The 23,086-nt window shown below is 48.1% G+C and overlaps 1 protein-coding gene across 6 annotated transcripts in view; it reads right to left on the bottom strand.

The window, feature by feature from the left end:
- LRP8 (LDL receptor related protein 8) overlaps positions 1–23,086 on the bottom strand; it is a 193,605-nt gene that overhangs the window by 16,505 nt on the left and 154,014 nt on the right. For 4 of the 6 annotated variants that reach the window (XM_068953189.1, XM_068953190.1, XM_009683263.2 and 1 more), the window contains 5 exons: positions 8,814–9,176; positions 3,914–4,036; positions 3,440–3,562; positions 446–565; positions 191–316 (listed from right to left, as the gene is read on the bottom strand). In XM_068953189.1, coding sequence (XP_068809290.1) covers positions 191–316; positions 446–565; positions 3,440–3,562; positions 3,914–4,036; positions 8,814–9,176 — 855 coding nt within the window. Of the gene's footprint in view, positions 1–190; positions 317–445; positions 566–3,439; positions 3,563–3,913; positions 4,037–8,813; positions 9,177–11,112; positions 11,158–16,122; positions 16,835–23,086 lie in introns of those variants that run through there. The other 2 variants (XM_068953193.1, XM_068953191.1) reach the window with 2 other exon arrangements.

Genomic DNA, 23,086 nt, shown 5'->3' on the forward strand with positions numbered 1-23,086 from the left:
CATGATCAGTAGTTCTTGCCTAGAGACGCATCTGCTATCACTGCAGCAGTTCTGCGCTGCTTGGAATGAACGTCTTCGCTTGCTAGTTTCCTTTCGTCTCCGTTCCCCAGCCCTAGGCCTGCAAGTGTGTTTTCTCATCAGAGTTGTAATGTTGAGCAAGCCGTGTTTAAGGGCCTGTGGAGTGTCTTACCTACAGCTTTGCAGTTCTTGGACAGGGTGTCCATCTCGTATCCCTCGTAGCACTCGCATTTGTAGTCCCCCTTGTAATTAATGCAGATCTGGCTACAAGCGTCTGGATTCTCACATTCATCTATGTCTGAAAGGAGTGTTTGAAACCCATCAATAACATGAAATCAAACCATCTGTGATGGAGCAATGCTGGAGTGACTATAATCACATCTCTGTAGGGTAAAACACAGGGAACTGCCGTTTGCATGTAAATTACCTCCACACGTTTTTTTATCCAGAAGCTTGTATCCAGGAGGGCATTCACATTCATAACCAATCTTCAAGTCTTTACATATGTGTGAGCAACCACCATTGTTCATAGAGCATTCATTCACACCTGGAAGAGGTATACAGATTATCTGTTAAAAATGATTTAATCATAAGATTGAATAAATCTAAGAGAGGTCAAAGTCCTCAGAAATTTCCTGGTGGCTATCAGCTTTTGGCCAGGAGCTGGCCACATAGAGCATACGAGTGACTTTGCATGTAGGAAGCCACCACCATATCTCTTTCTTGCTTCTTTTTTCCTCAAACCAATACTGTAGGATCATCTGGATTAAAAGCTAGTGTCTAAGTGAGCAGGGAGCCCTGGGGATACAGCATATGTAAATCTCCACATCTCAGCCCATCCGAGGGCTGCTGCTTCGAGTATGTTCTGCTAGATATGAGGGACTTCCAAGGGACCGAAGGGCGCTCTCCGGGAGGCTCCTCTTTCCCCACACACTCGTTCATGTTGACCTTTCTGAACAGCCTCCTTGAGCTTTAATAATTCATGCTTGGGGAGTCCCGTTTCCCAGGGGCCCCTAATGTGAAACACTGCACTGCTTCCCCAGCTAGCTCCAAGGAACGAGACATGTGACAATTCCAGAAACCACCAAAGTACAGTCCATCAGAGATACTCCATTAACACTGAGATATACAGTCCTGCCATAAACACCTCCCACATGACAGTCTCTGCTGGCAACCTGCATTGGCCCAAGCGTGCAATTTATGGAGTTTCAGCCCCCACCCTGTCCCAGGTCCCTGCCTAATCCAAGACCGCCTGCCTCTCTGATCCCACTGAAATGAAGAACAGATTAACCAGATCCTTGTAACTATGACTGAATGAGAGGCTGAGGAAGGCTGGCATGAGAGGGTGTTGTTTCTGCCAGAAATAACATTTCTTCTTGTTGTAATTGGCCTACCCAGGATGAGGAGAAGGTCCTCCCCCTGTGCAAGACTACTGGATAGAAGCAGTGGGATTTCAGGGATAGGGGCTCACTGGAACAAGTTGAACTGATTTGCTTTAATCCTTAATGCAATTTAAAGCCAAATTTTTCATTTATCTTTTTTACTTTGTGCCTCCTTGCACACTGCAGGTGAGCAGTTCAGCAGAGCCATTAAATTGTATTCTTGGAAGAAAAAGAAAACAACCACAAGCCAATTAAAGTCAGTAAGACCAGGAAACTATTGTGCCAGAAGGAACCCCATCTCAGCTGCAGGATGCTTTCACCTTCGTATCAAAGATACCCACACAGAGATAGCAATACATTATTAATAGAGCAAGTTGTCTAGACTCCAAGAAGCTGTCTACAGAGTCACATTGTGTGTTGCCGCTCCTCAGTGATGTTTATTAATGGGTATCACCTATTACTACACTTGCACAGGCCTCTAGCAAATTGGGTCATAAACATGCACACCCACGCACTGCAAAATGCTACCAAAGGCCGTTTCAACTAACAAGCAAACCCTCATTCAGATGATTCCCCTGGTTTCAGAGGTGCTTTGTGGGATGGATTCAGAGACAGTGAATCAAGTGCTGGTTCATTTGCTGCAGTCCTCAGCACGCACTGAGCAGGAGGCCAGCGGAGAGCAGCCTGCCGGGCAGCTGCAGCCCATCTCCCAGGCTTCAGCTCACTGCACACTTCAGGTAAGACAAGCGATGGCCTGCCTTCTGCAGGGCCTTTCTGGGGAATCTCAGAGGGCTCTTTAGGGTCTAGCATGCAGCCACATGGATACACTGAGATGAGGGGCGTGTCCGACATCTCCTGGCTGCTGCGTGGCTGTGCTTTACGTTCACGGTGATGTGCCTCATTTCTGCAGCCTTAAAGAAACTTGTTTCTTTTCGGGGCTGTTTTCCTTTCAGTTTCCTAATTCCAGTGACACCTCACTGCCAGCCTGGGATCGCAGCGAGTCAGCCGCGGCCTCAAGTCCAAGTGTGCTGTGCCCCTGCTCCGTCTCCTGAGACCAAGCGGGCTGCCAGCTCCGATGGGGGACCTCCACAGACAGACAAGCTGCAACACCCACTCAGAAAGACAGGGAGAGGCGGATTAGTGCGGAAGAAAGCAAGGACGTACTGAAAGCACAAGGCAAGCGCATCCTCCCTGGCGTGCACACCCCCCCACGTTGATACAGAGGAGAGTCTGACAGTTCTTCCTGAACGTGAGGTATTATATGTATGTAGAGGCACTGAGCTCCAGGCTTCTGGCACTTCATGAAGGCACGGGAAGGGAGAAGCCAGTTGCCTGTCTGAGCCTGGGCTGCCCTCGGTGCCCAGGGTGGGGGGCGAGAGACGGGCTGTACTGCCTGTCAGGGTGGCCCAGCTCTCCAGCCCGGCGCTCTCGGGGGTCCTGGCTCTGCCAGGCCGGATGCAGACCAGGTTGGCGCCCATGGCTTGGTGGCTCATGCTAGCCCAGAGTCCAGCAGGACGCTGCAGAGAGCAACCTGCTGTCATTCCTGAGGAAGTGGCAACCACACGTAAAACCTAGAAACGGCTGAAGTCCTCTCTCAGTGGTCACTGCCACTCGCTGGGTTTTCACCTTCAGAGCATGTCCCTAGTGCCAAGTCATCTTTATGACGTTATCCTCATCATCAATTCAGGGATAATTTAGGCAGTGAGGCTAAACAAACTGGTCCATGCTGGAGAGGACACCAGTGCCTGCAAAGAGAGGGAATTCCTGGTTCCTCATGCTGTGCTCAGCTCCAGCACCCCTCCAAGAGTAAAAGCTAAACTGAGAAGGGCACAGTTCAAGCTTGCAGATGATCAGACTCGGCTACTATTTTCACGTAAAGGGTGGTGGGCTATGTGGCGAGAGTAAAGGCAAGGGAGGAGGAGCAGAGTGAGAAATGGCATTAGCAGCTACATGTGGTTACACTCAAAGCTGTGAGCGCCAGATGGAGGAGAGGGGAAGCAGTTACAACAGGAGCAACACGTAGAAGGCAAGTACTGTACCACATTCTTTCAGAGGCTCGTCAGACCAGTCCCTGCAGTCTCTATGGAAATCGCACACTTTGCCTCCGTCAATGCACTCTCCACTCTTACACTGAAACTTGCTGGGACTTTCACATGCTGACTCTGTCATGTCGGGCAAGAGAGGAAAGCAACTAAGTTAGACGAGGCTCATGACAACCAAAAGGCTGACATTAAGCTTCAAGAGGTTGTCATTAGCAGAAATGAGATGGGATTAAGCAAATGAACATGAAGCCTGAGTATCATGCAAGGAACTTTATAAGACGTGCAGTCTGCCTGGTCAACGCAATCATCTCTCCCAAGCAGCCCCGCTGCCAGGACAGCTTAAAACTCTCTACGGGAAGCAGCTTGCCTCAGCCAAGAGGGGCAGAACAGGCCTGTTGCCTTTCCTGTGGCCGGGCAGCCCTCGTGGGCTTACACTGCAGAGCCCGAGGGTGCAGTGCTGCCCTTACATACCTTGGACGCAGCCTGCCTCGTCGCTGTTGTCGGGACAGTCGTGCACCTTGTCACACTGCTTCGCACCGTGGATGCAGGTCCCGTCCCCGCACTGGAACTCATCCGGTCGGCAGGTCACCAGAGCTTTGGAACGAGATCATTGCAAGCGTTAGCTACGTGGCACTGCAGTCTTTCTCAGCGGGACACCTTTTAGCCATGTGCCACTAGCCCAACAGGTACAGGCATCTACCCAGCAAAGGGCTGCAGCCCGTAGTTCACTAGCAAAACAGGCTCCTCTTTCCTGGGACATGTCACACGGCTTACTTCTGAGGGGGCTGTCTTCCCGATGTTCTCAAACCCCATTCAAGCAGCACACTCCGGAGAGATCTCAGTTCTAGCCTTTCCATCTCACTGACCGCAGCCTGGTACCACATGACAGAAAATCACTGCCTCTGAATAGCTAGAGGAGGTCAGCACGGATGTTACTACATGGGAGGCAAGAGCTACACAGCAGAGTTTCCTTGAAAAATTGACAGACTAGTTCTAATACAGAAACTGCTACTTTTAGAGCCACCGACATGAAGTGAGCTAGCATCAATACTCTAAAATATTAGTACGTACAAAGGCTCAGCGTTATCCGTGATAGCATCCCACAGGATGCAGGGTCCAGATTTGGGACTGCTTCACCAGACCAAGCTCTAGCGCATCTACAGCCAGGGAAGGGCGCAAGAGATAGCAAGAGCAGCAACTGCAGGGCTGGTGGGAAGGGGGACATGTTGCCTTCAGAAAAATACAGTATTCACAAGAGAAACGTTTGGAAATAGTGCTGCTCCTTGGAGAGGAAAGCCATACGCACACTATTCATAAAAAGCTGCAAAGCAAGAAAAAGCACCGAGCAACAAGCCCAGTTACGGCCTCAGCTGTGCCACCACCTTTCAGCTAATGATCCCAGGCACATAGATGGGAAACCTCACTGGGACATCTGGGACAGCAGCTCCAACTAACCATTTGGCAACTGGGAAAAATGAAGGAGAGGAGGAAACGACGCGGCGGTCTAGGGGAACCAGGAAGTGGCTCTGAGCGGTCACGCAGGGAGGCAGAGGCACTTCTGCTTGAACTGCTGCCGGCATGTCTGACCTGCTCGGAGGAATCGCCGACGACAGAGAGCCCAACTTCCCCCAGGCAATGCTGACCTCTGCCAAGCTAAACCTTGGCCATTGCAAAGCCTTTCCTACTGTCCAGCCTACAATCTAAAATCTCCTTGCTGCAAGTTATTTCTTAGCCATCATGTGACCACCCACTGGCATGAAAAATGGTTTATTTCACTCTTTCTGTAGCAACTTTTACACTTGGAGACAGCAAAAAAAAAAAAAAAAAGCCTCCTCCATTTCTGGCCATAGGGATTAACCCTACCAACAGTGTCACACGTAACTAAAGGCAGGAGGAGCACTGTCCTTCCTGGAGCAGGAACAGGCCTGTAGCTTATTATGTAAATCTGCATGACAAGAGCTACAGATTTGGAAGGCAGCTGTTATAAATCCCACTAACTGCGATCAGCTGTAGCCTCAAAGTTCTTCTAGGAAGCGGTTTTAGCTAAACGATAGGAACAGAAAGATTTCCAAGTCAAAAAGTAACAAAAAGGAAGGAGAACTTGGTAGCAACTGCAAAGACAACATTGCAGGGTTGTATCAGTGAAATCCCAGCAGTCTCATAGCTCTCTCCACAGTTCCGCAAAGCAGATATGAAACAATTTACTAAAACCCTGCTAAACAGGCATGCTAAAGCAGACACGTTTTCTGTTTGCAAATACTGGGCATAAAGGTGAATCGCTCAAATTTAGCCTATATAATACAGATCCAAAGTCTGCGCCTGCATCTCTTCTCTCTCCATGTGTTCAATGGAGATGAGATTCGTCCCACACCAAGTGCTACCATCATTTGACACAACTCACTTGGCAGTTTTATTGCAATTTTTGTATGCAAATCTTACAGTGCTTTTCAAGTATTAACTTCACATCAAGAAAAGCCTAGTGTTTGCAAGATGCATCAATCCCATTTTACAGATGGGGAGAGGGAGGCACAGAAGTGCGAGGCCAGGTCTCAAGGGATCTGTTCTCTAGTCGCAACTGCTGTTTAATTTCCCTCCTGGATGCCCTAACCTGACGTTTTAAAGGATGTTTTTGAAAATAACCATTCTAGTTTTGGAGACTAATAAATCTAACCCAATGTTCATCTTATACATATATTTGAATATACATACTGGGGGAAAAAAACAGCCACTCAATGTTCTCACACACCTTCCCCGAAATGACTCAATCCCTCCTATTTATTTGCTGTCTTGCAGCCAAGACCTGTTTACCGACTGTCACCCTTCATTCCCACTCTCCTCATTCATCACCCCAAAGCGATTATAACAAACGACCGAGGATGGCCTCATGACATTTTTTAACGGGTTAGCTCCCATCTCTCCATTTTATACAATGCAAAAACCATTTGAGCCCCATTTGCAAGAGAAGATGTACTGCTGTTATCTTCAGTTTTAATCAAGCCGAACCCAGCGGTATTTGTGCCACTGCTGTCGCTAAGGGGAGGGAGCAGCGTCGCGCCGCTGTCATTCGCTGCATGTCACGCCACCCCGGGTCTCAAAAAGAGACTTTCTGGGTGAGATAAAAAATAATGAAGGTCAATTTCTAAACTCTTCAAGTCCAGTAGATGAACAGTGACTTCGTGCTTCCAGGGCGCGCAGACGTCACTCCTTCACCGCAGGCGCGCGCACCCAAGCAACAGCTGCCTTCAGCATGACAAAGCAACAGCAGTTTTGAGTCCCACCCAGGTGACCCACTGGCTACGTGAGCACGCAGCCTCCCACGTCCTCTCCTGGCCGGTGCTTTCGAGATGCCTCCCCACCGCTTAAGCAGCAGCAGGGTTATGCTCTGCGACGGCACTAGGGTGATTCCTGGTTTGCAGGGATGCAAGGGAGAGAAGCAGGCGCCCTGCACAGAGGGACATTGTGGTGGCTTTGGTGGCTTCCTGGGCCACAGGGCTGGAAGCGGCTCAGGCCGTGAGTGCTGTGCTGATGAGCTGCAACGCTGTGAGGTACCGAGATGCACTGGATAAAACCTCAGGCACTAACTCTCCGGAGGCAGGGACGCAGCTTTCCCAAGACACTTCTGTCCCCCTCTCTCGCCGTGTTTCCTCCTTCCCCCGCTGGCCGTCAGCGCTGTGCTGTGCTGCAGCAGTGTCCAGCTGCACCCTCTGCCCAGCAGCGGTGAAGCTGCTCCCTGAGGGAGGCTCAGCGCTGCGCTCCTCCGCGGCCCGAGCTCAGCCGGGCACCCCAGGAGGAAGGGGGAACAGAGACGCTACCTGGTGCAAAAGAGGGAAAAACCTGTCTTTCTGCCGGGGGCTGCGACGAGCCGGCCTGCACTGCGGCCAAGTCCAGCAGCAACTCGGTGATGAGCGAGACCGACTTCCTGGCCCTCCGCTGCACAGGAGGCTTCTTGCGCTTGGTGTCCTTCCGATCGTCACTTCGTACTAACAGAGACGCCAGGAACCAACTTCGTCTCCTGACTCCAGCACCCCCACGCTGCCTGCGGGGCTGCATCGGCCCTGGAAGCGCCGCCCAAGGGCTCGGTGTCAGCTCCAGCGTCATCTCCTCGGAGCTGAGGCAAGAGGCTTCCTGCTCGTCCATCCCTGCTCGGGTGGGAAGGCAGCGACAACCTCCTTGCACTCCCTAACAAAACCCAGCGGGTTTCCCCCGCTCTGCTTTCATGCCTCTTCCTACAGTCCTCAGCTCTTCCTTCCCTCGCTTTCAGAGCCATAGTGGCTCCAGGGCTAACTACAGCTCATCCTCCTGCCCTCCTGCAGCACAAGCTGGTGTCCAGGACTTGCCGTTTCTTCCTCCTCTTGCTAAAAAGCCTCCAAATTTGCATCTGGCTCTCTCTGCCCCAGAGAGTCTGGCTGCACCTCTTCTTGGAGGGCTGTCCCACACAGCTGCTCGGAGCTCGCCAGCCCGGCCTCGGTGTCATCGTGGGTATGAAAAGGCACTGCTGCCAGAAGGTGGATATTTTCTTATGTACATCTGTAAAAATATCTAGTTTCTGCAGTTAGGTGCCACCTTTCCTTCCCAGAGGTGCTCCAATGTCAGGACTGCTCAATACATACAGCTATGTAAATATTTTATTTTATCTCAATCTTGTGATTATGAATATTTTAACAAAACATTTTGCTCTTATTTTCTTGTCTCTCCCTCCTCAGATAAGTGACCAGCTTGAACAGTTAAGTGGCTAAAAATGGATGAAACATTCAAAAATACCGTGCACACAAGCAACACCATGTTAAATGCATAAAGCCAGCTGAAAAGAAATCCATTATTTAATAGCTCGGTGCCTTTAACAAGCCAAACTCAAAGTGCATTTCAAACTGGATTCTTCAGGAGGTGCCGTTCTTGGCTGTCTTATTCGGTACGCTCTGCGTTCTTGGCTGTCTTATTCGGTACGCTCTAACTTCACAGGCAGAAAATACATTATTTTTTTTCTGCTGATCATATAGTCCCTTTAGCATTGTGGCTTCTCACCTCCGGGCTGTGACCCCACCACGTGGTTTGAGGGCTTTGAAATATTTTCCCTGTTTTCTGTTGCTTTCCCTTCTAGTGAAACAGATCTCCTCAGAAGCACGGTACCACCCAGCAGCTCTCGCAGCCCCTGCCACGTTGTCAGGGAAAAGCGGAAAAGGAGCTTGGAATATACCTGACCCCGCTGGCTGGGCACCCAGGTGGGACACAGAAACTCCTTGCCAGGCACACAGCTGCTGCACAGACACCTCGCATCAAAGACTTGCCTTAAAACAGAGCCCGCGGTGGCCTTCTGGCCGCTCTCCCCACCGAGGAGACCCCTCAGCCCTGCCCTAGCCCTGGCGACACTCACGGCAATCCTGCTCGTCCGACTTGTCCTTGCAGTCCTCGTCCCCGTCGCACTTCCAGTTCAGGTGGATGCACTCGCCGTTGCCGCACTGGAACTCGTGGGCCGCGCAGGTGTTGAGGGCCTTGGCGTCGTAGCCACACTTCTCCACGGACTCGTCCGACTGATCCTCGCAGTCCGGCTGGTTGTCGCACACCCACAGCTCTGGGATGCACACGCTGTTGTTGCACTGGAACTCGTTGGGGTTGCAGGTCAGAGGGGAGCATTTTCGCTCGTCGCTGCCGTCCCCGCAGTCGTTGTCCCCGTCGCACACGAAGATGGCGGAGATGCACGTCTTGTTACTGCACTGGAACTCGCTGGGGGAACACGCTGGGGGATGAAAGCAAACAGGTGAGCTGCGAGGCCTCCAACTGCCCCCCTGCGCTGCACCAGCTCTGGCGCTTGAGCAACATCTGAGACAGCGGATGGGCTAAGGCACAAAAGCATCTCCTCGGCTGCCCCAGCCCAAAACGCTTTGCACGGTGGCAAACAGCGCTGCAAGGAGCGGGTGAAGATGCAACGGCCACCTCTGGCCGGGGCAGCAGGAGGCAACGGAGCTGGCAAATCAGCCATTGGCACCGGCAAACCTCGGGGGCCAGGTCGGGCTTCCCCGCCGCCTGCCGGCACGGGGCAGCCTGGAACGAGAAGGGGCAGCAGGACGGGGAGAGCTGCAGGCAGGGGAAGCAGGGGCTGGCCGCGGCACCGTCGTGGCCCCGCAGTGCCCGGGGAGGCAGCGAGGCCCCAGGCGGCGTGGGCTGCAGGTGTGCCGGCAGGCGCCGGCGGGCTCGCGCAGCACATCGCTCCGCTCCGCGCTGACACTACCAGCTCCTGCCTTTCACAAGCACAGAATCGGGTTTCAGGATTTCACAGTGTGCCTGGTTTTGGACATATTAAGTGGGATGTGTAGGGTAAATATTTAGTGAGCTGAGCATCAATTTAGCTGCAATCTGCCAGTAAGGCCCTTTACAACACACTGAACGCCTTCCCTGGAAATCACCGCTCGACATTAACATACAAACGAGACGTTTCTGCGACGGGTGGCTGAGCCGAAGGCTCCCCGCTGCCAGACGCCTGCTCAAACCCAACTTCCAGGTACCCCAACGGTGTGCAGGTAGCAGTCGCTTTACTTCATCGAGCGAGGGAGCACCTAAACCCTGCGAGAAATTCACTGTGCGTACTTTTAACCATTCCTAATTTAGTCAGTGATTTAAAAAAAAAAAAAATCCTGCTTCAGCAGTTTCAGGCGTCTACAGGAAAATTATGGCTTTTACACATTACATCGAATTAAACAACTGATCTCGAAGAAAGCTTTTTTTTTTGTTTTTAATTGCACCTGGGAGGGTTTTTTTTTGTCTTCAGCAGCAGAACTATTTGCTCTCACATCTGCGATAAACCACAGATCAGACAACACCGTTAGCTGCAATGGGGAGCACATCTGGCAAGCAGCAGCAGCTCCGCGAAGGAGCTGTTATAGCCCAGCTTTACAGACAGCAGCAGGAACCCCGCGGTACTCTACTGAAATATTATGCCTGCTTTATACCTGCAAAGGAAACTCTATTTATCTAGCAATTAAGAATGCGTTCACTAACTCATTAATTTCCTGAGTTACTGTTACACTGATGCTTATTTACATTTTAGCTTCCGAACTTGCTGTGCTCTGTCTGTCCAATTCAGCAGTTTGGAGTTTTGCAGCAGAGCGTGACGAAACAGGCACTTCTCCCCCGACCGCCCTGTGCTCCCTCCCAGCCAGTCGCAGGTTTTCCAGATGTTCCTGTGTCTGCCAGAGCAGCAATCTGACTCGTCGGAGGAAAAGGCGGGGGGGCTGCCTTGCACCAGCTAGCGCTGGATAGCAAATCTGACGGATCTGTTTGATTCAGTAGCTTGGTTCCCTGAGACAACTTGTAGACTCCTCCATTTGGATCCGATTAACAGTGAGACGAGTCACCAAGCACGATCATCCTTCACTTGCTGAGCAGTGGGCCTATCTTATCGATAAGAAACCGTTTGGACTCCAAAAGCTGCTATGACCTTCAGCCCAACACAGACTCCCTCCACAAGGCATTGGAACAAACGCTAAAGAGCCTCTCTCAGCTCTTCTTTCAAGCATCCATTGCTGTGGGGCCAACCCTACATCAGTAATTAGACACAACAGAGTGCCGTCACCTAAGGAGCAATTTATCTCACTTAGTATTAGCCACTGAAACATCATCTGGTCCAGGCATTTTGGAGAAAGAGATGCCCTCAAAAGGCAATTCCTGCCACCTACCTTCAGACAAGAACTGTCCCTTGGAGGGTCTAATCTTTCTGCTCTCTGAAAAGCAGAAACTTGGATCAGACAATTACCATTAGGAGATTAATCCCTCTCATAACCACCTGAAGTAGAAGCACAGTCAAGCAGAGAAGCATATTAAAAAATTTTGCACGGCAGAATTGAGACCATGAAAATGAAAAGAGCTCCAGTTTTCCCTCTTTTTCTTAATTGTGCATGCTTTTCTATCCACATCCCATAACTAGAAAAAAATGATCTGTTAATCCTACAGATCAGTACACCCCTGTATAAACTAAGGATTTCTTCAGATGATGAATGCTATGGACCTGCCAAGTGGAAATTTAAGTTAACATTTATAATCTTACCAATCAATTCAAAAAATAAAATGAGAAGCAGCAATTCTGCAAGGCATACGTACAGTTTCTGTAACAGATTAAGGCTGAGAGGACGAAATTGCTTTTCTGGCATTATTCTGATGAATCTCAGAAACTGATCAGTAAGCAAAATTTTGCATAGACTTTTGATCCCTAATTTTTGGGCAAGGCGGCAGTGATTTGCACGTTCCAAACGTGCATTAATTTCCTTCTCCAGAACTACAATGAGCCCATTTTTTTCTTTCTTTATTATTGTCCTGGTCCCACCTCCACCCCTCCCTTCTGTTTGTACGCGTTTCCCTTTTGAAATCTGCTGCGCAGGCAAATCAGCAGTGGATAAACAGACGTGTGGGATAGAGACAATGGAAGTTTGCACAAAAGCTCCTCCTCTGTACTTACAAATCCTAATGCAGGTATAAAAATAGTGAGAATCTCAGTAGAAGACAGAAAATAGAAGCAACTCAGCTTTTCCGACCTCTCATGAGGACTTTCTCAGGTGAAGCTTGTGAGTTAGTAGCTAGAAAATTGCATGGTCATGGTCGTTTTTTAGAAAGTAAATTTAGCGTGATGACAGCAGTAGAGACTAAAAGTCCTCCCTCTGCTGAACAAGCACAGCAGGCTTGCTGTTGCTCACTGCCCCTTCCCAACACTGCCGTCCTTAGGTGGGGACCAAAAACGGGGCCAGTGGCACCAGTGCTGGCAGGTGGTGGCCTGTGCTGGGGCAAGGCTCAAGAGGCTGGGAGCAACTCTTTGCGCTCTGGTCTCCTGCTTGCAGTTGGATACTGCTGGGGTCAACCAGCCCAAACGGACTGGGCTGCCACCACTGTGCTGTGCCAGCCGCTGGGGCTGCCACTGCAGGCACTGCAGCGATGGCACTGGCATCCAGTGCCACCTGCAGCCTCCACGCTGCCAAGATCCCTTCTCCTGGTGCTGTCCCAAATGGGAGCGCGTGGTCCCCCTCTGCAGAACGCTGCTCCAGGCATGAACTCAAGAGAGAAAAATGCCCTGTTCTTCGCTTACAGACCTAACGACCATCTTGAGGCCAGCCATCTACAGCTCCTCCTGGGTCACACGTGCCTCCAGCAGAGACCTCCGTCTCCACGTGCAGCTGGCTCTCCTGCTGCCCAGGATAGATACCGCACCGATTCCTCTCACCCTTCCTTTATCCTCTCTCGACAGCGGGAGCCCGCAGGGCGCACCAGGATAAAGCAAAGTCCGAAGCTCCCAGCCACGTGGGCAGCAGAGGAGAAAAGCTGCTTATGCTGCCTCTGCACCTAGGCAAGAGCCAACGCGCTCATGCTCTCTGAGGTCTCTGCTGCCTGGCCTGGCGCTGGTTTGAAGAATAACAATAAGGAGCAGCATTACTAATTATCTTACATAGCAGAGGATGGGCATGGGGAACTAAAGACCCAGAGATAGCTTACCTTACATCTCTGTTCATAAACCTGTCAGGGTACCTAGGTAGTCCCGTCACTGCAGCATTTCACTGCCTCCCAAGTATTACAGTACAAATGCCTTGAATAGTAATTAAATGATCACCGGGGTATTTTTTCTTTGACTTGAGCAATTTGTTTGCATTCTCTGATTTTGCTCTCTGTCCTATTATAAGCTTCTTTGCACAAAACAAAGGAAACAAATATTAGCTTGCTTTTCTTAATGCCAAAGAAATTGTAAGTGTCGTGCTCTCAGGTGCAAAAACTACTTCAAATATGAAGTGATCCCAGTGGAAATCTTGGGAAAGTTTGTCAAGAAGTGTTTAACCAACAGGCTTCAAAGCAGTAAATAAGCCTAATCACAAAAGCAGTTCCGTAGAGTACTGTAAGCCACGAAGACTTTTCACGTTTTTAGGGAGCAAAGTATCACACCTAAATGGCAACGTGCATACGCTTTGGCCTATAGACAACATACGCCCGCGGAGCTCTGCATTAATTTCTGCCTTGCACTATATACTGATACATAGTGTAGCACAACAGCCACAACTTTTGCCTTGCAGCCTCCACCTGCGATCTTGTCACGTCTCCCAGAGAGAGGAGCGGAAGCAGCCTTTGGGTGGAGGAAGAAGAGAAAAAGCCCGCATATTGTAGATGCGGGCTTAGACTTTAAGTGATGGTACTTTTTTGCCCTGAGCCAGGATTCAATCAGAGGCTTTACTGAGTAGTCTGCTGCAGCAAGGACAATCTTAGCTCAAGCACTGCACTCAAAAATAAAGGTAATTCCATCACGTGCTTCTTAGGCACATACTTATAAAGTAAAGAAGGCTGCCAGAAAGACGCAGCACACTCCAAGAACTGTAATCCCCCTCGATACTTGTACGCAACATTTTTACAAGGGGCATCGCTCCAAAGCGGGGATCTTCAAATCTGGATAAAGCCTGAAATGTGAAGTAAACAGGACATCCATCATTAATAAGAGCTGGGAATGATGCACAATGGACTGTAACACTGCTTCCACTGCTAATGCTAGTTAAGACCTTCTAGCTTTTCAGTAAGAGTCACATAGTTAATTTATCTTTGTCCTCCAAAGGAGTCAGTTCCTCTTGAAATTACATGAGTGGCTTATGGAAAGACAATTATTTGGTAAAACATGTGGTAAAGTGGGTAAGGGCAATTACTGAGGCTGAAGAGGAGAAAATAAGATAAATTATTACACTGTATGGTTTTCTGACACCCCTCTGGAATAACTCAAAGAAGCATGGCTCAAAATTTCCCATTTCTTTAAATCTGAGAGTGGATTTTTTAAGGAAGGCAGAGGATGGCTGGTACCTACTAACATTTGCACTGGGGAAAGAGGGATCTGCTGTTGCTTTATCACCACCTGAACACTGGCGGCAGAGGTGGGCTGACTTCAGAAACGGCCCGAACCGTGCGGTTTAGGATCTGAGCTCCACAAGGCTGCAGCAGCAGATGTCTAAGCTCCATCTGCCCAGGTAGTCTGCTTTAAGAGCAAACCCAGCTAGCATAGCCCATGGAAATTAATCTCTGAGCTGGGCTGGAATTAAGGAGGTCACAGAGTCCAGAGACACTGAATTAACCTGGGACTCCCAGGCCGGTTACCAGTGCTGTTATCACGTTAGTTTTATTTAACGAGTATCGACGTTCAGGTTTAATGGTATCTAAGCTATTTGTTCTGTCTGCAGACAATATGTGCACTTACCAAATATCTGATATAGAGCTTCAGTCAAACACCAGCCTTTAAAGCCCAGATTCATGCCCAGAAGGGCAAGTTTCCCATGGAAAGCTGCCCTCCAAGGAGGGCGGCAAAAGAGATGGAGGTAAAGGATGCCGCCCTTGAAGTGCATTGCTCCGAAAAAATGACAGGCCTCCCGTGGAGGGAATAACGCAGCTGAACTGCAGCCTCACTACCAGCACTGCTTGTTGCTATGGAGATTGATACCGAAAAGCCCATATAGACGAAGGCTGCAGAAGGAATAGTAATTCCTGATATTGTTCAAATCACTAACGCAGCTAAGGAGCCGTCGCACGTGCTCCTGCAAATTAATATTTGCGGGCACTCGCTGCCTTTGCCACGTTGCTCCCCTCAAACGCCAGTGAGCTTTTTTTCCCATTCTCTGGAGCAGTATTTGCATAGCATTACTTAATTATAATGGAGCAACCAGATGCCAAAGCCCCTGCTGATAAATAATAGTTTGTGCAAAAATGTATTTACTGACTTAGAATACATTTTTGGAGCATCATCTATTCATTCAAAGTGTTTTAATTTTCTGAAAATATAGTTAATTATAACCTCACAATTTATGGAGAGAAGCAGCTTACGCATTACAAGATATGTAAACTCTGAATTTCCTCCCCGTCTTCTCTGATTATGGGCAATAGGCAATAACGTTGCTCTCTCTTATTTGCAGTTATATTCCTGTTATATTCCATACCAGGAAAACGTCAAGAAGTTTATCATAGGGTTCTCCCCGTTAAATGACTGAAAACGACACCAAAATAAGAACAAGTGCAAAATAAGTGCAGAGGGTGTAAGGATAAAAAAGCAGCTTGGGAGAAAAAAAGGTCATCAGAGCACCTACGGTTGATACCGTGCAGCTTTCTGCTCGAATCTGAGACACCCCACGGGGATCTTGCGAGATAAAGACCTACCCTTGCTCTTTTATATTCTGATTAGAATATAATCAGCTGAATCAAACTGGTGATGTTTTGCACTAGACAAAATTTAAACAGGAAAAAAAAATATGCTGGGATGCATTTAATGGGCTTCTTTACTGACTTTGAAAATTGAAGCCTGTATGGGACGTGTTCGCTCCTATTCCCTCAGACACGACTTGCTTATTAAAATGGCAATTTTACACATTACACCAATTTGGCAAATCCCTCAGAAACATCTGAGCGCATCCACGAAACTCGCGGCTGCTCTGATGTGCTCTGCAGTGAGGGACCGCCAACTGCAGCGCCCAGAGCGGAGCAGGACAGAAGAGGGCCCCGGCCCCGCGACGAGCCTCCTCAACAAGCGCGTTTTACCGTGCACGCAGACCTCTGGGATGCAGCAGGATTCCCTGTGGCTCTGAGGATTGCCTGCATGGACCTTTCTGCATGATCAGGAGTTAATTTTGGCGCTGCAGAGTTTAAACCATAGCTGCTTTGCCGGGCCAAGCCCCACGCCTAGAGCTCACCTCTCTCACTCACTCTGTGCTCTCCTGCTAACACAGAGACAAGATTCATCACGTTGTATTTGTCCTTTTTTTCCATTGACTTCTCATTTCTTCTGTCCAGCTCAGGAAAGGCCTGCATCATAAACTTAAAAGCTATACTTTAGTCACATTAAAACTAGCAAAAGATGGCACCATTTGTTTTTTCTTGGTAAATCTGAAAGCTCCGTTTTTCTCCTAACTTGGAAAGGCAAAATCTTCATATGCAAGCCCAGTGGTACAGAGTTATGGCACGGGCCGGTCAGCTCCTCCTTGCCCACAAATTTCCAAGCACTTGTAGGGGAAAAAAAAAAATCATACTCTTAGGCAAAAGGTCGTTTGTTGCCGAGATCGCCACGCAGGTCTATCTGCCAAAGGCAGAGCAGACGCAAGCCAGGGGGCTGCCCGTGGGCTGCGCCTCCGAACCAAGGCGGGCAGAGCAGGCAAGGCAGAGCTCTCCCCCAAAAAGCCTGGCTGCAGCCTGATCATCAGCTAGCTACCGCCGCGGAGGCTCCTGGGTTTTAACCCTGCTGAGCACTGAGGAGCAAAGCGCAGCTCCGGGCACAGGCAAAGAGGTCACCACCCCCAAAAATCCCCCCTTCCGCTCCTCGAGTCTGCTTGATGGGAATCCTCTCTGAGAGGAGATATTTCTTCTTACTGCAATTTGCTTCACCATTGGACTTAAATGGACATTGCATTTAGCACATGGCACTATTAACTCTTCTGGAGCACAGCTGCAGCCAGGGAAGGCTGGGGAGTCTCACCACCCCTTCTGCAAAATCTCCCACTCCCAGCTTCCCCAGGTGCCTCTCGCAGGTCTCCCGAGAGAGGGGTCCAAAAGGAGTTGGAACGAAGCTGCAACAACACTGAGAAAGATCCCTTTGAAATCAAACAGTTTGCAAGGCAACTAATGCGAAGGGTAAAGCACTTCAGAAAAGGAGAATCCAGGACACAATGGGAAAAACAGCAGAATTCAGTGTAGCCAGATTCAAGGCTTATGAATATAACCACGTGTGACAGACCAAGTCGACAAATACAAGACCCTTGAGGTAGTTTTGGGAGGGGAATAGCGCAAGGCTCTCTTAAGGCAACAAATGGTCCCTAATTCTTTTTACTTATGTGGCACTAGGGGCACAGCTTTTTTTTTTTTTTTTTTTATGTAAACAACGTACCTGCACAATGTACTCACGATACCACAGAAGAGCTGCAATCAGGTCTTCAATTTTCTGCTCAAATGGAAAATTTCAGCACTGAGTGACACTCACTGCAATTAAAAGAGTAAGGGTCCTGTGCTAACTGCACTCGGTGTAATAGTAGGGCGATTGCCGTGACATCAGGATTTGCCCTTAAGATGCCAGTGCTTTGAAACAAAGGCAGTACTTGGTGCCTTTGGGTTGAGATGATGCTTCATTCACATAATACTTGCATGCAATTATTTAAAACTTTTTGGAAAGAAAGAAAGCATATTTTACTGTGAGCTAAACCCGCCTAGTCGTATCTTACTGAAGAAACAAATCTGGAAAACATAAGCAAAATTAACCCAACTATTATATTTTCCTCTGTATGAAAATGGTGTATTTCAGCCACAAAGTTAATTTTTAGAGGTCATCCTATCCATTTGCACGTCTTGCAAAGCAGCTTGCTTTTTTTTCTGCATCAAACATTACGTGGTTCACTCTTGCGCAGGGGTGCACCGAGTTGATTCTGCCTTCAAATCATACACTGAGCAAGCCTGACTGTTAAGCCCTGGTTAATTAGCGTAAAGCACAGGTACTCACGGCCACTAAAGGGTGGAACTGGTACTCACATACCTACCAAAGTAACTGGACCCTCGTCACTGTCACTTACCGGGGATTAATATAACTAAACAGATTCTTGCTTTTGGGATGAATTTGCTCAGAACTATAGTCGCCCTCTTGCGAAGAAAGCATTTCAGGGACGTGAAATACAAGCATTTTTGTCCATAACAGGCACAATTTCTGGGCTGTTTCAACTCCAAGAGCTCTAATTCTTGACCGAGCAACAGCCCAGAGGAGAAACATTAACTACAGGCCAAATTTTGCCCCTTTGACAGTATGACACACAAGATGGGAAAGACAAATCAGAGACAACTTCTCCAGCTAGAGTCCGGAAAGAGCAGCAGGACACAGCGGGTGCGCACAGGTAACATGCAGTCCTGCAGTACTAGGCTTCGGTTTTGAACCTTTGTAGAAAAATAGTTATTTCGTACCATTCTTCCACAATCTGTGAAAAATCATTGTTTTGGGATGTGTGGGGGTGTGCGTGCAGGGAGGGTGGGGGTGCGTGTACGCATTTGCAATGTGTTCCCCTTGCCTTCACTCTTTTTTCCCCCACAATGTATCTTTAAGAAAACACGGCAGAATACTAAATTTTGAATTGTCTTGTTTTCATTTTGTGCCTTCTTCTCTATGTTTTAAAGCATAAGTTACCCATGGAACATAGCGGTATGGACAAAATACCTGCAACGGAGGGATCAATCCCACGCGAACGTGCCAAGGCTGCTGTGCTGGGCACGGCACCGGTCAGTCCTGGGAAACTCCATTTGCCGAGCACTGCCTGTGTCTATGCTTTGCTAAACCTGAACTAAAGAGTCAGGATTAGGGAAAATAAAGCCATTTCGCACTGACCTTCCCCAGGTGCAGAGCTCTGACACAGCTTAGCCCACAGCTTTACGGCTCAATTCTTGACTTAGGGAATGAGTATCTTACCCCTAACCTTAAACTAATGGGCTACTTTACATTTAATTATAACAAACATCCAATAGGTGAAAAATGAAACTATGTTTATTTTTACTGTCAGAGTGCAATTAAAGGTAACTGCCAAGCTTCTTGCTGTTTTGTTTTGATGGAACTTAGGACAAATATGATTATACGGGCTGCAATTTTTCCTAAATAACAATGGGGATTTTTCTGCAATTTCTACTGCTTTTGAAGGAGCTTTAATACTTTAAGCAGTGATGAAGTGGCAGCTGTACATGATGTTCAATTTCTGAGAGTCAGGGCATAATGCACAAGCATTAATCCCTCCAGCTGTCCAGTAATTAAACATCATGTAAAACCCCGAGGATATCATTGCTGTGCTACCTTATCTTATTTGTGAAGGACTTTCATTTGTTAAATCTATAGTTATTTTCTTTCCATTCTTGTGGATAATTGTAGATTCATCCACCACAGCAACTATAGTCAAGTTATAGGCGTTTTCTTTAAATGACAGGAATTTGAGGCTAGCCATGTTTCTTTTCATCATGCGCTGAAATAATCACGAACGACGACATTAGATTAAATATTCCCTCTATTTCCACAAATGCAATACTATGGGCTTTCACCCTATTAAAATTGGCTGGGTTCCTCAGGGGAAATATTTGGCCAAACGCGATCCTTTGTGTTCGCTTTCCCTCTGAACTGACTGCGGAACAGCACGCCGCTCTGCACCCAGCCTGCTAATGAAGGCAACGACCAGAATTCATCGCTTTGATGAAAGAGCATGTATTAATCAGGCTGCAAAGGAAGATGAAGTTAGTGCTACATTAGCGCCAAGTAAAAAGCTCTCGGCCCATTCTGCAGAGACGTGGCTCGAGCAGAATTGGTATGGGCACGTCCCCACCGATGGCACTGGAAGTGCGGCCCTTCGATGGGAAACACTGGTACCTCCTACTGCATCCGGAAGAAAATGATGCTGATGCTCACCGCTTCTGGGCAGTGACTAAAAACAGGATAAAACTATTCAGTTGTCAATAAAAAAGGTCAGATTTTCCAGCTTGTGCGAGTGCAGGGTGAGGAGTAGTGCAGGCAAAGGTGGCTTGAAACCAGCTTTGTAATTCCCCCACGTTAGCTGCCTCATCACCAGCTGGATCCGCTGGCAGGGATTAGACCAGCTTTAAGTCTGCCTTAAGTTGTCCCTTGTGCCAATGGCTCTCAGGTGACAGGAGGGCTGTTGAGGATCAGCAGGGCACGGGAAGAGTCGGCTCTGAAAGTTTTCTGCTCTTGGACCCGCCAGAAGAGGAACCCTTCACCTGTGAGCGCTGTTGCTTTTCATGGAGACTCACACATGCGCCTGGAGCTTTGCCAAAAAGCAGTGACAAATTCCTACCCTGAGGATCTTAGAAATTATATATACACTACGGAAACCTGGAGGCTGTGAGCTACCATGGCAAGAACACATGGCTTACAGCTGAACAAGCCTGTGCTTTCTTTTATTTCTCTTGTTAATTTAAGAAACTTTACCCAGTTAGCTCCTTTCTATTCTGGCATATCATATGACAGGGCTGAATATCTGGAACTAATTCTGAGATACAAGGCCAGTGCTGAAAAGCCAAAAGACCTGGGTCCAAAACTCACTTGAGTCAACAGACTTCTTTCCACTGACTTTCAGGTAAGCAAAAGGCAACCTGTCAGTCTGCAGGAGAGCTGGGGGAGAAGTCAAGAAAGTTTATAGGAACGAGGGCTAGTGCTAAGTAACAACCTCTGCTGCTGTCAGTGGCCACAACCCTACCTACTGCTTGCAAAATAATCTTGTCTACCTGTACTTAAAATATTTGAAAGAGTAGCCAGCAAATTCAAACACTGCACTGCAAACCGCATCCGCATATACAGGTCTTTAACTTGCTTAAAGCTTAGTGGGAACAGGGGTCAAGAGAGCAAAGCAAGCTGGCCCTGCAGGGTACACAGCACAAACAGGCGAGAGATGCAAGTACGCAACAGGTAGATGTAAAGCTGGGGGACCTGCGCAGCTCTGAGTCACTGAACATGCTCCGGTCAAAAGAACAGGATGCAAGCGCAAACAGCTTAGTGCCACATCAGCACCGAGTATTTATGGATTTCATAAAAGGTTGCAGATGTTTACACAAACGCCTTTTTGAGAACGTAAAGCTTTGTGTCTGAGGAGAGTAAAAGACAAAACACGTGGAGAGGACCAAAAAAAGGCAAAAAACGCACAAGAACAGATTTGAGACGACCTTGCTGTCACACGTAACACACATGCAGTTGTTTTCCGACGCAGCAGAAGATGCTCTCAGTAACCAGGCTGTTACTTGCAGGAATTCCTGGCTCTCTCCCTTGGACAGCTTGCTGACATTCGGGTAAGTTTGTCCGCTAGCTGCAGAGGTTCCCACGGACAGCTCTGTCTCTGTACTGCAGTTAAATGGAGTAAATCACAGCACGGGAACATATCCTGTTATTCTATCGATGTATTAACAAATACATCATTTCATTGTATCTGACTGTCCAAAGAGGGAAAACTGGGCACTTCTGGCTCCTCATCCGCAAGACTCACTTCCCACACCGGCTGCAAAACTGGTCCAGATGAAGATCAGTAACACAACCAGAAGAGATGGGGCCAGAGCCTGGCCCTCTCTCCTGATGATCCTGCACGGCCCTACCAGGAGGGACAGCAGGGGTGCCGGTTAAAGGGATGCAAGGCGCCTTCCTGCTGTTAAAGGATAGCGGCGCTTCTACTCTAAAGCCATCTGGAAACGCTCTCTGCTCTCCTGAGCGGCTGATGAAACACTGGTCAGCAACTCCCTTAATGGAGATTTAACAGCCTCTGCAGTACCCTCAGTTGTGATGCTTTAATTACAGTCTTTCACATTTAATTTCTCTCTTTTTAGTCTCAGTAAATGTGTTCCCAAGCTTGTCCAATCAATCCTTGTGAGAAAGGTTAGCTACACCAGGAGCAGAAAACCTGAACCAGAGACATGAAAAAAAGGAAGGCAGTACCTCCAGGCCAGCAAGTTCAGGACTGCCTCTTATGTTATTAACTGTTGATATCTGTTTGAGAGAAGCAAACCTGACTTATGACCACAATATAGTGAGTATTGTAAAGACACAGACTACTGCTCCAAAGAACCAAAAATTAACAGGTCTTTTTTTTTTTTTAAATACTCTTTTATGTTAAGCAGGCAGATTATCTGCACCTTCAAAAATTGTTTGTGCACTGAAAGTTAGTGGTGGGCTTAAAGCCTACTGCTCAACCTGCTGGAAGTAAATTATTTAGGCAGACAGGTACTTAGCTACCTACATGCGAGGATTAGCATCTGCAATTAATCCCTGGTACAATTACAGCCTGTGTGCGGGCACGAATCTGGATCCCTAATCACTGGTGCTTTATCCACTGCAGGTTGAAAAATTCACAGCACAAGGGCTTCCACTGCTTCCTCAGGAAGTTTCCCCACAGAGCAAAAATGTCATCGTTTTTGCTTCTTTTTCACAAAATCTTTTCTTATAGGAAAAAAAAAAAGTACATTACTGTCCATTTATAACGATTTCCGAGGGGTATGATGGGGTCAGTGGTTGGACTCCTTACCAGAATTTCCTAATGCTGGTACCAGGTCAGGCCTAACCTGCCAGCACAGGCTATCTTATGCACTTCCAAGGAAGTTTTTATTTTAATGGATTTCATCTATCAAATTGCTGTTTCTCACTCCAGACATGGCAAACAGGACCCTTATTTCAGATTAATAGATGCTTGTTTTCTTACCCTCAAGGCTAGCTCTTTATAGGGCTGGTTTGGACAGGGGGAGATGAGGAGCTCAAAGGAAATATTTGACTTTTTATGCATTGTTTGGGAGGATGCATTTATTTTCAACTTCCCTGCACTCAGATAATAAAGTTCAGAGCTTGCTCGCTATGCGGTCAAACCCTCTGTCTAAGGGAAGATACACAAAGACATCACACAAGACTCTGCAAATTCTCCCCCTCCACGAAGGAAAGACACCCTGTGCACTGGTGTGCTGAACGGTATTTCAGATCACACAGGGTGCCCATTGAGACAACCAGCAAGTCTCCAAGATGACCAAAAGCAAAGGAGAGGGGTGTAGTACACCAGTCCCTCTTCCATTTGTGCGGGATAAAGTACCAAGAATGTGCCTGGTACAAAGCTTAAAGGGGAGCATGAAATTTCTGAACAGCAGCTTTCTCCCTTCCAGTTGACG

The sequence above is a fragment of the Struthio camelus genome, chromosome 8, assembly GCF_040807025.1.
Source record: "Struthio camelus isolate bStrCam1 chromosome 8, bStrCam1.hap1, whole genome shotgun sequence".
NCBI classification, from domain to species: Eukaryota; Metazoa; Chordata; class Aves; order Struthioniformes; family Struthionidae; genus Struthio; species Struthio camelus.